Raw genomic sequence first — 15,305 nt, forward strand, 5'->3', positions numbered from 1 at the left:
AAATGCACTTATAAATCCCCTTGGAACTTAATTACGAAAAAAAGATCAAATTGTCTACTCAAAAGGAAACAATTGTCACAGCTGCACCTGCTTCCACTCTGAAAATAAATTTCTCTCAGCGTTTGGCTAAATTAGTTTCTACATTTATCCCTTGAAATAAAGGTTTGTGTTTACCTTTTTGCATCTCTTTTTCTCCACTGATTACTTATTGAATATGTCTAGAATACTGTTCTGAGGACCACAGCTTGTATCTATGTGAAACACGTCAGTTAATTATAACAAAATGTATTATGCATTTTTGGATGTTATTGCCACTTAAACCAAGTCCCTCCTGTAGTGTGACTTAAAATAAATATAAGTTACAGGTATTATAGTCCTAATCATAATGCAGCGACTATAATTCAGTAGTATCAAAATCTCCTACAACCAATGGATCGGAATACCTCACGAGTCAAGAACCTTGTGGGCTGTCTGTCCTCTAGTCTCTAGACCTTCTTGATTAAATCAAGGCAATGATGATTTTGTTGGTAGCCCGGCTTTGTCCATTTTCTTATGCATAGTAGTAGAGTTCAATTAATAAACGGATGTGCAAAGGCCTGAGTTTGTCTAGAAATGAACATATTGTGTACATTGATCGGGTATACGATCATTTCTAGAATACCAAATAGCAAACTCATTTGGTTCTTAATGAACTAGATCACATCATGCTATCTAACTGTCACCATCCTGCAGGATATTTAGCTCTCCATCTTCATATTCAGTATATCATTCAACTCTTTTAACATCATAGGAGATGCAGAGCATTACAATTCGAATCTTCAGCCCTAAAAAAAAGCATCACAAACACCAATGCTTTAGCAATCAGAGATATCTGCCAAAATTTGTCAGACTAGCTCACCCGTGCATCGTAAAAAAAAGAAGAAAAAACAATAACCTCTAGAATAGGTATCATTAAGACCAGAATAGGAAGCAGGGACAACAGGAATGGCATGAACATCGCAGAATTGACAAAATAAAACTCATTCCATTCTGACTGTGCTTTTGCTGCAGTAATTTTGAGATCAATCAAATTACCATTAACACAGAAAGATTAGTTCCTAGCTTCCCAAATTAGTCAACTTAAAGGTTGAGGGGGCTATGTGTAAGAAGAGTAGGGGCAAAGCGACCGGGCCGGATGAAATCCCGGTGGAGTTTTGGAAGAGTGCGGGCAAGGCAGGCTTGGAGTGGCTCACTAGGTTATTTAATGTCATTTTTAGAACGAAGAAGATGCCTGAAGAGTGGAGGTGGAGCACGATGGTTCCTGTATACAAGAACAAGGGTGATCCAAAATTGCAATAACTATAGGGGTATCAAGCTGATTCGCCATACTATGAAAGTCTGGGAGAGAGTGGTAGAGCTAAGGGTGAGGAAGAGGGTGTCTATTTCCGAGAACCAATGTGGGTTTATGTCAGGGCATTCGACTACAGAAGCCATCCACCTTGTTAGGAGATTGATGGAGCAGTATAGGGAGAGAAATGACTTGCATATGGTGTTCATCGACTTAGAAAAGGCGTACGATAGAGTTCCGATGGAGGTTTTGTGGAGATGTTTGGAGGCTAGAGGTGTACCTGTTGCCTACATTAGGTTGATTAAGGACATGTATGATGGAGTAAAGACCCGAGTGAGGACGGTGGGTGGGGACTCGGACCATTTTCCGGTTATGATGGGGTTGAATCAGGGGTCGGCACTCGACCCTTTTTTGTTTGCTCTGATGATGGACGTAGTGACGCGCCACATCCAAGGGGAGGTGCCGTGGTGCATGCTATTTGCAGACGATATTGTATTGATTGACGAGACGCGAGACGGTGTGAACGCGCAATTAGAGGTATGGAGTCAAATCCTGGAATCTAAAGGTTTTAAGTTGAGCAGGACCAAGACAGAATACTTGGAGTGTAAGTTCAGTGGCGAGACTCAAGGGGGAAGGGGAGGTGAGGCTGGACTCGCAAGTCATCCCTAAGAGAGGGAGTTTTAAGTACCTTGGGTTTATTATTCAGGGGGGTGGGGAGATTAATGAAGATGTCACACATCGTATTGGGGCGTGATGGATGAAATGGAGACTCACTTCTGGTGTTTTATGTGACAAGAAGGTGCCACCGAAACTTAAGGGTAAGTTCTACAGAGTGGTGGTCAGACCAACGATGTTGTATGGGTTGAGTGTTGGCCAATAAAGATCGCTCATGTCCAGAAGATAAAGGTAGCAGAGATGATGATGTTGAGATGGATGTGCGGGCACACCAGGTTAGATAGGATCAGAAATGAGGTTATTCGCGACAAGGTGGGTGTGGCCCCTATTGAGGACAAGATGCGGGAAGCGCGGCTTAGGTGGTTTGGTCATGTGAGGAGGAGGAACACAGACGCCCCGGTGAGGAGGTGTGAGAGGTTGACATTGGAGGGCTTACCGAGAGGTAGAGGTAGGCCAAAGAAGAGGTGGAGAGAGGTGATTAGGCAAGACATGGCGCAGCTTCAGCTGACCGAGAACATGACCCTTGATAGGAAGGTATGGAGGTTGAGGATTAGGGTAGTAGAGTAAATAGTCTAGAGTGTTCATAACAGTACTGTTGGCACGCAGTCTCGCTTTCTGTGGGCAGTAGATTTTTATGACTAACCGTAGTTTTCTTTCATTGTTGATTACCTTAATATCTTGTTGTTCTTATTCTGCTTTTATATGACTTTTTGGTACTGCCCCTTCTTGTCTATATTTTCATTAATGTGGTGTTTATGCTTTCCTGAGCCGAGGGTCTATTGGAAACAGCCTCTCTATCCTCACAAGGTAAGGGTAAGGTCTACGTACACACTACCCTCCCCAGACCCCACGGTGATAAGACTGGGTATGTTGTTGTTTAAAGGTAGACAACTCAATAAGTTATGCTAATTTCCGCTTTTTATTTTTAGCAGGGCCGTGCGTGATTATCAGATTTACGACCACATTCCATTATATTTGGAACATAAGAGTACTATACGAATTACGATGGAGGTTAGGCCACCTCTTAGAAGAATTAATGTCTCAGAAGATGAACAGAAAAATACATATTAAATAACACATGTCAATGGTTTCATTTTCTTGATGATACATTACTGCTACTACTACTACCATCATTCAGTCGCCCAACTACTGCTACTACTACTACCATCATTCAGTCGCCCAACCTCTAACTGACTAATCCCCCCTCCAACCCCCCCCCCCCCCAAAAAAAAAAAAAACCCTTATACTTAGGTAAAAATCTAGACTTAAAAGTTAAAACTATGGACACTACGCCCCTCATTTCTTCCTTGAAGATTTTGCAAACTACAGATCTCCTCACAAAGAATCAGGAATTTTGCAATACGAAATAGTACAAACAAGTATAGCAGCCAGCAATAATGCAAGCAAGATATCCTTAACCCCCAGCAGCATTTTTCTTCCCAACCTTTTTAGTTCAATAGAAGTCAGTCATTGGTATAAGCCAATAAACCTCTGTTGGACTCTAAACCAAAGTAGACATTTCTAAAATTAGCTTTAGGGCATTCAGGAAAATTCCACGATTGAGCAGTTAGGGGTATCTTTAGTTCTCCAAGATGTTTTAACTGAAAAACACATCAGGCTTTAACAAATTAACCAGAATAACATTAATAAGCAAGCAAAACCTGGGAGACATTACATGCCTCTAGCTAAAATTAAGGAGTCACTGGGAAACAGGAAGCAAGACAACATTGGAACAGCAAATTGTGATGCCATCATAAACCAAGCATCAATTGGGGTCTTCTTTATTTTGTACAGCACATGACTATATCCTATTAGGAAAATGATTTTTATCGGGCATAGTGACTGGAAGGAGAACTGATTTTCAACAGAAAAAAGAAAATTTGATCAAGCTAGTGTCACGTTGCCAGATTCAGTAAATTTGACATCTCAGAATGCAACATCTTGTTTGAAGAACATGAACATGTGCCAACCGTATCTGGGGGTTTATTTCAATAAGCATCAGATCCAGATGCTCCAAAGAAATTCCAAAATGTATCATAATCCCTGCTTTTAATGAATCAGTCCAAATGTATAATCAAATTATCGTACTTCACTTTAACATCTTGAACGAGTATCTAATAAAGCACAAACACTCATGTTGGAAGTACATACAGTTTTTAAAAAAATAAACAGTACATACACAGTAGTACTCGATTAAGGAGTAACTCTTCTGCCATCCAGAGATGCATGCATAGTGTTGGATCAAATTATGTGAGATATTACCTTCATGAACTTTTCTGGCAAATAGCAACACCGACAAAAATGGAGAACAACGCCAAAAAAGCTCCCTTTCTTGAGAGCATCAACTCGGTCCAAGTCAAGGGCTTTGTAATCTGAATTAACACTTTCTGGAATTCTTCATGCAAAGCCTCAAGTGTGCCAGTGTTATCAATCACAATATCTGCCTTTGATCTCTTAAGATCCAGTGATATCTGTGCATTTATCCTGCTCTTGGCCTCCTCCTCCATCGATCCATCTCTCGTCATGAGCCGCTGCAGTTGCGTCTCAGGATCAACCCAAACGACAACAATGGGTTTAGTCCACTTATCCATCTTGGCCTCAAACAAAAGAGGAACATCAAGAACAATAATGGAGTAACCCTTCATCCATAGCTTCAAAACTTCCATTAAAATGCCACGTGAGATAAATGGTGCTAGCAACCTGTGCAAACACAATTCCGAGTTCAAAACCTTACATTGGAACAAAAATCTTTTATGTGATATTGCGCAAATTCAACTCTTGGGCAATCTGAAAAATTAGGCAAAAATATTATTTAGACAAAAAAAAAGAAATAAATTAGTAGCTTAACATATTTTGTCATTGAAGTACATTTTGCTGCTCCTTATCTTGTATCTCAAGAAGCCAAGATCTTTTTGAGTGCCAACTTCAGCAGAATTGAAAACTATTGCTACATTGCCATTGGATTGACCTCGCAAGCTATAGTGTACTCAACAAAGGCGAAATTGGTGTTGACACTGTAAAATTCCGAAAACGGCACAATGAGAAGGTAGGTCTCCTTTGCTACCAGCCATGTAAAGCATTCTACTTTATAGGGAGCTTTATTTCTCCAGATTTTCTTCCAAGGCCACAATTAGAAGGATGAAGGGGGTTTAGTCAAAGTGCTGCAGCTAGACTTAATGGAGAAGAGACAAGTGGATTTTCCCTTCCAAAGCAGGGTGTCTGCCTGTCTGGTTGAAAGGCAATACAACTGTTGAGGAGCTCTAGAAGAGGGAGCACCCTCCAAGTCCACACCTAATAGTTATTCCAGCCCTAGTAAGATTTAATGTCTGCAATTACTGCTTTGGGACTGGAGGAGATGTTAAAGAGTTGAGGGAATTGCTTTTGGGAGAATAACCTAGCCTTATGTATTTCCAGAAGCTTATCTTACTCCATCCCCAACTTGAAAGCTAGCAAGAGGGTGAAACTTGTTCCATAGAGCTGATGTGCTTCCAAACTCCATGACCATGGTGAGAAGAGGGTTTTTTTGGGTAGTTCATGGGCTTTGGAGGTCATATTTGGTCTTAATGGCATTTCTGCAGAATGCATTCTCCTCAAGATTGAGTGCAGATAATAAACTATCCTTTCTTACAGCAAATGTAGTTCTTTTAGCACAACTTAAACTGAATCTCGTCTAACAAGAAAGCAGCAATCTTGCAATTATCTTCACATGCCTTTATGAATGGAAATAGCTTCAACCACGAGGGATTTATTGGCCTTCATTTTTCAAAGAGCTACTAAATCCGCCAATCCAAAAAAGAGGATTACTTTTTACTGACCAAAGTCAAACAAATGTCATTGATAACAGTTGTTAGAAACATTTAGTTTAATATTCTGAAAGACAAAAGTTTGATAATCTAGTGATTACTTGTAGTTTCTATTTCTCCAAGTTCATCCTTAATCTCACTCCCAAAATTGGTTTTGATGAGGAATCTCAAGGAAACTCCAAATTCATCACAGCATAGCAAACCAGAATCAGCTATAGGAAGAGGTTTTTCAGATGCATAGCCTTTCTTCTTCATAAGTTTTGATTGTTTTAAAGGAATGGCCCTGAATCCTTTTTTATTAATGTTACTCTGATGAAAATAAGAAAAATAGGGGGAAGTACTACTTTCCACTTCTTTTGGATTGACTATGGTATCCAATTGAAATACTGAATACAGAACTAATCATGCGTGGATCATTTTCATAACAAACTTTACCTATTAAGAAGCTGACGCTTTCCTGGATCAGAGAATACTATTTGACCTAACTTTGCACGATCAACTTCTCCATTGTCCAGTAAGATGTCCTCACCAAATGCAGACACAACTTTTTTCCAACCACCAGTTCCTTTCTTCAAAACGTTCTACATAATTTAATATTTTGTTAGTAAAGAGCTTTATCCAAAAATTTACACAAAATTTAGTGGTATGCCGAAATTCAACAGTTAACAATAACAAACCCAGTGTAATCTTAGAAGTGGGGTCTGGGGAGGGTGATGTGTACGCAGACCTAGACCTTACCCCTACTTGTGAAGATAGAACCCAAATCCATCAGTTAATTAAACATAATATTTTGAGACTCTTTATATTTGATGTACTAAATAAACCTAGTAAAAGAACAGATAAATCAAGAGGAAAAAGTAGTTACACGAGCTACAATATCAGCATCAACAACAGGAATACCATGAGCTTTGAAAAGATTGGAGACAGTGCTCTTCCCTGAAGCAATTCCTCCAGTCAATCCCACTATCCTCATTCTTACTTCGAGAACAAATCAAGAAATGAAGAACAACTCTGATGCTGATCTCAGTTACTTCCTCTGCTGCTCACGATTCCATTGACCACCTAGCTTCTTGATTTCAAATTGGAATTTGACAAAAGTTGCAGGTTCATCGCCAAGAATATTAAGTACATAATTTCTACTGCATACTAAAATTTTCAAGCATTGTAAACACCACATGTCCCATCAGCAAAGGTAAAAACATTTTCAAGATTAAAAAAATGGACCTGTAATCCAAATTGGTGGAAAGCACTCAAACATAAAGAAAGAGTTCAATCATCTAATTAGTTAATATTCTTAGAGAAGTAATATTGTACCACTTAATTAATGAAATCATACATGCGAGTTCACTGCATCAGTGGAGAAATTTTGTTAGTTTACATATGAAATAAGCTAAGAAACTCAAAAACATAAAAGTGATTAGTGAACAGAAATACAAGTAAACTCCTAGATGGTTTTCACTTTTCAAGAAAAACATATCCTCCTTTGATAACTAGTTTTCAAGAAAAAACATATTCAATGGCAATTGTTGGATGATTTTCAAAAGAACATGATCAAAGAAAGCATATTCAACAAAAAAATAATAAAGCTAAACTTAAAATGATGCTAAGGTGCCATTGGCAAAAGGTGGAACTTTCCTCCTTGGTGGCAAGGGGTTGAACCCTATTGGAAACACATTTCAAAAAAAAAAACAATCAAGCTAAACCTTTACATCATTACAGTTTTCTAAGAGAAAGAAGCTAACAATTTGAGAGAACATACATTTTGCACCTCAACCCTCTGCTAAATTAATACTCCTAGCTTATTAGAAGTTCTCTCTTAAAACCACTATTATATCATAATTAAGAAGAACAAACAAATTTAAATGAGTAAATCAGAACTTGTTCTAGAATACGTGGGGAAATGTCACAGTTTTCAAATGTTTGATACAGAATAAAATGCTTAATCTTTATGAATAAACAGGATGATAAAATTGGTAGAGATTGAAAAAAGTAACAGTCCAAAGGTTTAGGATCAAATTTGTTAATTAGGACCCCTAGTTTATCCACCCATAGATCCACATGGGGATCAGTCAACACTTTTGTTTAAAGTATTGAACTAATACGTACTGTAAAAACCATAAACACAACGGAATCTCCTAAACACTATAAGCAAATATTTGTTAAAAGGCTGACTAAAACAGAAGAAGATGGAAATGATCAATGAATTCATACCTTCACTAACTGTAATACATGAATATCGGCAGGCGGCTATGCGAAATTATAGCCCACCTCTGTCCCGGGAGATTTTCACAAATGCTGCTGTTTATAGAGAAAAAAAGCCGAAGAATTCCTCAATTTTAGGCTTTAAATGAAAAAAATAGTCCTTATTCTTTAACTTGAAGCACTATTAACCTTCTAACTTTGCAAAATAGGTGCACTTTTAGTCCAAGCTAACAAATACCGTCAAACGGAACCCAGTAAAATACTTGCCCAACTCAAGCCACCCATTTCCTGATAATTTTCTTTTCAACTAACTTATTGGACTCGTCTTTCCCCAAAGGGAAAAAGGTCAAATTTACCCATCTACTTTGCGAAATGGATTAAGTTTACCCTCCATTATACTATCCGTTCAAAAATATCCCGATGTTATACTAGCAGCTCAAATATACCCCTCCTCCATTAGAGTTGTCTAAGGTGGACACCCAATCCCACATAGCATTGACATCTTGGTGAGGTGGATACCACGTGGCATGCCACCTCACCAGCCCAATCCATTTTACCCTCCCTCTCCCACTTCTTCTTCCACCACTAGCAGTGCTCCCCCTCCCCCTCCTCCACCATTACCATCAACACCACCATGACTATTGGACTCTATGATATAATCTACAAATCTAAGTAATTAATAATCATGATAGATAATACTTTTGTATGATAAGAAAGCAAAAATATTCAGTAAATTACTTAACAGTAAAAATTGCTTTCAAAGGGCTGATAACTAATCGCAATATGAAAAATTCCATTTTTAAGGCCATAATATCTTTTTCTCCTTCTTCCATAATATCAGTTCTCAAAAACATTTATTAGGATTCGTCAAAAGGAAAATCAATATACTCAACAACTTCAGACCCATTATCACATGAAAAGCAAATAAGAATTGCATATAATTTTATCTTTTTCAATATATGTGAAATTTCATTTTGCTTAGACACGACTAAATTAAGGAAAGATTAAAATCTGTAAAAATATTTCAGAGGTGTAAACACAGAATTAGTTACTCAAAACAAAAGTTATTCCCTATTTCCAAAAACCAAAACACTGAAACAAGTATTGAATCCTATTTCCAAAACCCAAAACACTGAAACAAGTATTGAATTGTGAATGAAGCATTTGGGCCAGTTCACAATAAAAGTAAGACAATTAATTTGGAAAAAGGAGGAGTAAATTTACTTACGGAAAAACACATTCCATATAAAATCGTCTACACAAAGTAGAACATATTTAAGTAGAAATTACAAGAAACTCGATTAAGAGATGGCAACATAAATAGGAATTTGTTCAATTTCCTTTCCATGAGAGAGAAGGAATCTTAGAGGAAACTTACAACTTCGATTTCACTGGAGAAGAGTACGCATAGAACTTTGCTGCCTAAGAGAGGAGGAATCTACCGATGGTGGCAGTGATGGCGGAGGGGGAGAAGTGGCGTCCACCTTGCTAAATTGTATTTTTTAACCAAATATTTGACCCCTTTCCCTTTCCCAAATAGTATGAGACAATGTGGGGTCGAAAAACAAAAGCAAAAATTTCATAAAAGTAATAATCTAGCTATATTAAAATCACGAAGTTATTAACGAAATATTTTTGTCTTTTTTATCATTTAAATATAAATTATACATTAAACTAAACTGTAATTTAATTTATTCTCCTAATAATTAAAATTTTAAATTAACTAATTTTTTTATTATTAATTTTTTCCTTCTTTTGGATATATAAGTCCTATCTTCATTCGATTTTATAATCAAAAGACTTTATTTAAATATAACTAAGGAAGGATTCAAATATCAATGTAAATTAGAAAAGCAACTTTCAAATTCATATTTGAGTACTAAGTAATGAACGATTTACAATCAAGTTTCAATCCGTTGGTCTACTCTCATCTCACATTGTTGTACGAATTTCATAAAGATCTTTTTTGAGGGCATTCACATCTGGCATACCTGGCAAGTGATCAAGGTAGGGAATCTTCCTTGAATGAAATGACACATGCGACTCGTACACCGTTGGTCTAACGGTAGGTGGAGTCTGCATATACGGAGCATGTTGAGTGGTGGCATCATGGTCCATCGTCAAATCTGATTGCTCATTGTCACTCTCATCTGTGAAGGGTAGTTCCTCATTTTCACTCTCATGTGAGAAGGGTGCTTCATCACTTGACTCATCAGCGTTGTTGTCATAGACACTATCATCTTCCTCACTCTGTGCATCTACCATATCCTGATTTATAATATCGTCATCACTCAACTGAGTTAGGGCAAGACCGTCATGTTGCTCATTTTCCCTGCACAACCAGTCGAATAATTGATATTTGTACATCTTAACAGAATATATTAATTTTAATGCGTAAACATACCATTCATAATTTGTAGATAGCCCATGATACACATTATCAAATTGTTGATGACTCGACGATGGACCAGCATGATCCATCCCTCCAAAAGTAGGTAGATTCCCACTGTTAGTTGGTTCATAACTAGTAAAATTCATATCTGGTCGGTTTATTCACTGCTTGTTATTGAGTTATTATTATTATTATTATTATTATTATTATTATTATTATTATTATTATTATTATTATTATTATTATAAAAACAAATAGGTATACTACAATATGGTAAGTTGCAAGTTACCACTCGGCCTGTGAATTCTATAAACTTAGCAACCCTCTATGATTCTGCATTGACGAGAAGTTGTGTCCTCGCTCCTCGTTAACCCGTGGAGATACGTTTAGATCAAGCCATACTCTTTCATACGGAACATGTATAGATAATATAACTCCGAGAATACCTCATGGTTGAGTGTTAGCCGTAGTTTGCGGAACATCAGTCATATTAACGTCTTCGGACTTTACATACATTTCCAGTATGCTTATCACAAGAATATCCTCTGTGTTCATCCGGAGTCTTTAAAAATTACTGCAGAGTTTCATCGTCATCGATGTTAAACTTGACATAACAACCTACACCTTGTGGAGTAAGCGAATACATATATCTTACGGTTACCTTAAGATTCACCGAACGTTTACTCACACTCATTCTTTTACAAATTAGAGCTACCAAAATGTAGTACTCCAATGTGAGTGGCAACTTTACAATACATTATGGAGAATAACTATAGTGCACCGAGTTATTCTCCACCACAGTCTCGCCGCCCCAATATAACGCAACCTTAACTCTTTGCTCATCAAACGTCATAGAAAGATTCAAAGAGAACTTCGTATATATCGATGAAGATGAAGGGAAATATAAAGGATGCTGAAGAACAAAGGTAAATTAGTTCAAATTCACTCAAGAATAATTTTATCAAGAATGAACATTCGGCCTTAAGTAAGGAACTATAAGTACATTTGGCACCTAAAAAATGTGCATACAAATAAGTGCTTTATCGTACAATTATTAGAGTTGTCATTCAAAAAGTCAGGAAAATGAGCATATTACGCATGTAATAAATGCGCTATGTGTATTGCACATGTATTACATGCACTATATTAGTGAATCATCATGGCAGTCATTACATACAAAAATAAAGTATATAGTGCATATTACATGCGCTATACGTTAACGGGTTAACTGGCTGTTAACCTATAGCACATGTAATACATGCGCTATACATAAAATAGTGCCCAATTTTTTATACACCTATTTTGGTCTCTTGAGCTCAAAAAGCTTCTACTTTAGTTCCCGACTTGGAATTTTCCCTCTGATAGATACTGTTTGAGTAGAGGTTGGCTTAGTTTAGGTGGCTAGATGACAAATTCGAACAAGTTTAGGTGTCTGTCTATGTATCACAAAAGTTACATTATTTATTTCAGTTCAGGGTTCCTTGTCTCTCTCTTTTTTCTTTTTTGAAAAAGAATAAAAAAATGGGGTATGTGGAAAACTGACAAGAAGATATTGGAACATAAATTTGGAAGAGATGATGGAGGCAGGAGATCATTTTGGTCATGGTACTAGGAAATAGAATCCTAAAATGACGCCTTATATCTCTGCAAAGCGTAAGGGTATTCATATTACAAATCTTACTAGTACTGCTCGTTTTTTTTTTATCAAAAGCTTGTGATTTAGTTTTTGACGCAGCAAGTGGGGGAAAAAATTCTTAGGAGGAAATAAAAAGATATGGTGATAACTAACATAACATTATTTCTATGATGCTTAGGCAAAATTAATTGAATTTTCGATTATAGAAAATTATTCGTTGACTTTCAGTGATACTTTGACAAAGTTGAGTAACTTTTCATTACAAATAACAGTTTAGTGACTTTGATGCAATACAGTAAAAGTTAAATGACCGTCTGTGAAATTAACCCTTCTTGCTGCACCTTCCTCGCGTTAGTGAACTCCTTGGGTTTGGGAGCCTTGTTTAGCAAGCCAGTCTTTGCCCACCTTATGGTCCTCGTGGCATCCCTAAATTTATGATGTTTTGGTGGTGTGTCACACTAGATTCTAGATCCATTTTACTTTAACGCCTGATCTATACTTCCCAAGATTAGAGAACAAGATCTCCTTAAAAATATATTTTAGAAAAATTCCCAAACACTCCCTTAATAAGCAGCTTACCAATGCGGCACACATAACTTGCTCTCATGCATCTTTAGGAGTCCTTATTCATGTTAAAATTTCTTCTTCTATTGATTACAAATATCAAAAAAATAGTTGAAAGCCAAAGAGGTGTATTATGGGACGTCCATTCTCCTACAATATTAATTTCCTTAACGTCATCATTACAAGGCATCTTCTGTGCTTTATTCAAATTTAGAGACATTCCTTATATTTTGAAAGATCAAAGAACTTTTTAATTCAAAGATTTGCACCTATGAAGTGACCAGTTTTCCTTCCAAGATAATATTGCTAAAATCTCTTTACAAAACAATAACAGTAAGAACAACATCAACACTGCTAAAGATCAGTTAAAATTATAAACATCCTATTTTTTTGGTTTTGTCCCCCTCTCTCAGCATTTACCACAATGAAGGATCAAGTGTAAGAGCAGATGTGCTACTACACTGCCGCCTTTGGTTCAGCCTATATATATGTATAAGTAAAACTAGTCTCTGGGCGCACACGTTGCGCATGTATCCCATATAATTAGTATAAATTAATTTTTTTTGTATTAATGACTGGCCATATACCATACAAGATGGGGGTCCCAATCCATGTAAGGCAGTTTTGATTTTCATTCTTCATCCTTTCTTTTTTTGTTAATTTCTTCGACAATTAATGATATCAATTGGTCCTGAGAATCCCATAACCATAGCCAATGCAATATTAAGCGTTGAATTAGCTAATGAGGTGATTCGATCGCTCTTCTTTGATTATGTACAAAAATTAATTGTCTGACCCCTCATTTCTGACTTAATTCACAGGATCGGAGCACCCTTTTCTAAATCTTCATCAATTTATTTTGAACAGATCCTGTATGCCTTTATGGAACTAGCTACCTGAAAGCTGAAATCACTTGAGAAGTTATTCTTGAGTGATTGTATAAATGTAACGACTCGATCGGTCATTTTGAGCTTTAGCATTTCGTTTGGTGGTTTAAGGTCTTGAGTAAATTCATATTATATATTATGACTTGTGTGTATGGCCGGTTTTATTTTTCGAGCGATACAGGATTGATTTAGAAGAATGATTCTCATTTTAGAAGCTTAAGTAGGAAATGTTGGCCAAGTTTGACCTTTTACGTATTTGATATTGGATCGGAGTTTTGATGATTTATTTAGGTCCGAATAGTAATTTTGGACTTAGGCGTATGCTCGGAATTGGATTAAGAGGTTCCTAGTTTGATTTGACACTTCTTGGCGAAAGTTGGCAATTTGAAGGTTTAGAATTTTTTTAAGTTTGATGATGAGTTGACTTTGTGTCTATCGGGTTCAGATTTTAGTTTTGGGACTTGAAATAGGTAAGTTTTGTCATTTGTGGCTTGTTTGCAAAGTTTGACGTCATTCCGAGTTGGTTTGATAGGAATCTGACGTTTGATTGTGTTTTTAGAAGTTCTTGAGTTTCATGGCGATTTCTATGTATTTTGGTGTTCGATTCGTGGTTTCGGATATTATTTTGATGATACGAGTACACGAACAAGTTCGTATGATATTTATGTACCTGTATTGATGTTCGGTGTGGACCCCGTGGGCTCGAGTGAGTTTCGAACACGTTCTAGAGAGTTTTGAGTAAGGTTCAATTTTTGATGGTGTGTTGTTCTCGCATTTGCGAGATTCTTCTCGCTTTTGCGATGTTGGGCTGGGGGACCAGTTTTTGCATTTGTAGAACTTTGTTCGCATTTGCGGAGGTTCTGGATTCGCATATGTGGACCCTTGATTGCAATTGTGATGGCCTATCCTTAGGGGATCTACGCATTTGCACATTTCGTAGTTGCAATTGCGACATTTTTGCTAGATAGGGGTATTCGCATTTGCGAATATTTTATCACAAATGCTATAATTGCTGGGTCTGTCAGGGGTCGCTTTTGCGAGACTTTATTTGCTTTTGCGGAGGTCGCATTTGTGAACCCCCGGTCGCAAATGTGACATATGCAACTGGTATTAAGGAAGGAATTTCGGGACTTAGTCTCATTTTATCATATTTTGAGTCTTATACTTGGTGAGGGGCGCTTTTTGGAGAGGATTTTCACATCTAACTATTGGGTAAGTAATTTTGACTCATTTTCAATATTTAACTTGATTTATTATGGTTTTAATATCAAAATAATGGGATTTGAAGAGAAATTTTGGGGATTTTTTTCTATGTTTTGAAAAAATAAAAATTTGAGAGTCGATTTAGACTCGAGGAATTATGGGTAGTCAAGATCTATCCTTCGACTCGGGTTTTGACCGGGCGGGCTCGGGGTTGACTTTTAGGAAATTATGTAAAAATCTTAACTTTATCAATTAAAATTAGTTTCTCTTACATTGTTTGATATTATTAAGTAGATTTTGGTTAGATTTGAGTCGAATATAGGTGAATTTTAAAGGAAAAGCTGTTTGAGTATTGATTTGGGCAATTTGAGGTAAGTATCTTGCCTAACCTTGTATGGGGGAGTTACCCCTTAGGATTTGGCTTGATTGCTTAATTGTGTTATGTGTAAACGGCGTGTATACGAGATGACGAATGTGTACGCTGTCGTATGTGTGATTTATAATCGGATTTGACCCGAGGTTATTATTATTGCCTTGTTTTGATTGTGAGGTCTCTGTTCTACGTGTATTTACCTTGGATGATTACTTGAGTTCATATTCCATGCTAGAGATCATG

The 15,305-nt window shown here is 36.9% G+C and overlaps 1 protein-coding gene across 12 annotated transcripts; it reads right to left on the minus strand.

Annotated features, from left to right (window-relative positions):
• Positions 1-4,034: 4,034 nt before the first annotated feature.
• Positions 4,035-9,573, minus strand: LOC107766886 (dephospho-CoA kinase). Of its 12 annotated transcripts, none has more exons than XM_016585768.2 (5): positions 9,386-9,573; positions 8,017-8,103; positions 6,671-6,874; positions 6,241-6,386; positions 4,035-4,702 (listed from the first exon to the last, which is right to left on the minus strand). In XM_016585768.2, exons 3-5 carry the CDS (start codon positions 6,776-6,778, stop codon positions 4,267-4,269), a joined length of 690 nt encoding a protein of 229 aa, XP_016441254.1. In that variant the 5' UTR covers positions 6,779-6,874; positions 8,017-8,103; positions 9,386-9,573; the 3' UTR covers positions 4,035-4,266. The 12 variants fall into 12 exon arrangements, with proteins under 12 accessions (XP_016441254.1, XP_016441255.1, XP_016441252.1 ...); XM_016585769.2 differs by having other exon boundaries at positions 6,671-6,871; positions 9,386-9,542; XM_016585766.2 differs by having other exon boundaries at positions 6,671-6,944; positions 9,386-9,542.
• Between the last annotated feature and the right edge of the window lie 5,732 nt (positions 9,574-15,305).

The sequence above is a fragment of the Nicotiana tabacum genome, chromosome 12 (assembly GCF_000715075.1).
Source record: "Nicotiana tabacum cultivar K326 chromosome 12, ASM71507v2, whole genome shotgun sequence".
Taxonomy (NCBI): Eukaryota; Viridiplantae; Streptophyta; class Magnoliopsida; order Solanales; family Solanaceae; genus Nicotiana; species Nicotiana tabacum.

Excerpts from the sequence above, each read along its gene's own strand:
- LOC107766886 (XM_016585768.2), bottom strand. The coding sequence starts at position 6,778 with ATGAGGATAGTGGGATTGACTGGAGGAATTGCTTCAGGGAAGAGCACT. Across the intron at positions 6,387-6,670 it reads ATGCTGATATTGTAGCTCGT|AACGTTTTGAAGAAAGGAAC; the intron begins GTAACTACTTTT and ends TAAATTATGTAG. Across the intron at positions 4,703-6,240 it reads AAGCGTCAGCTTCTTAATAG|GTTGCTAGCACCATTTATCT; the intron begins GTAAAGTTTGTT and ends GTGTTTGCACAG.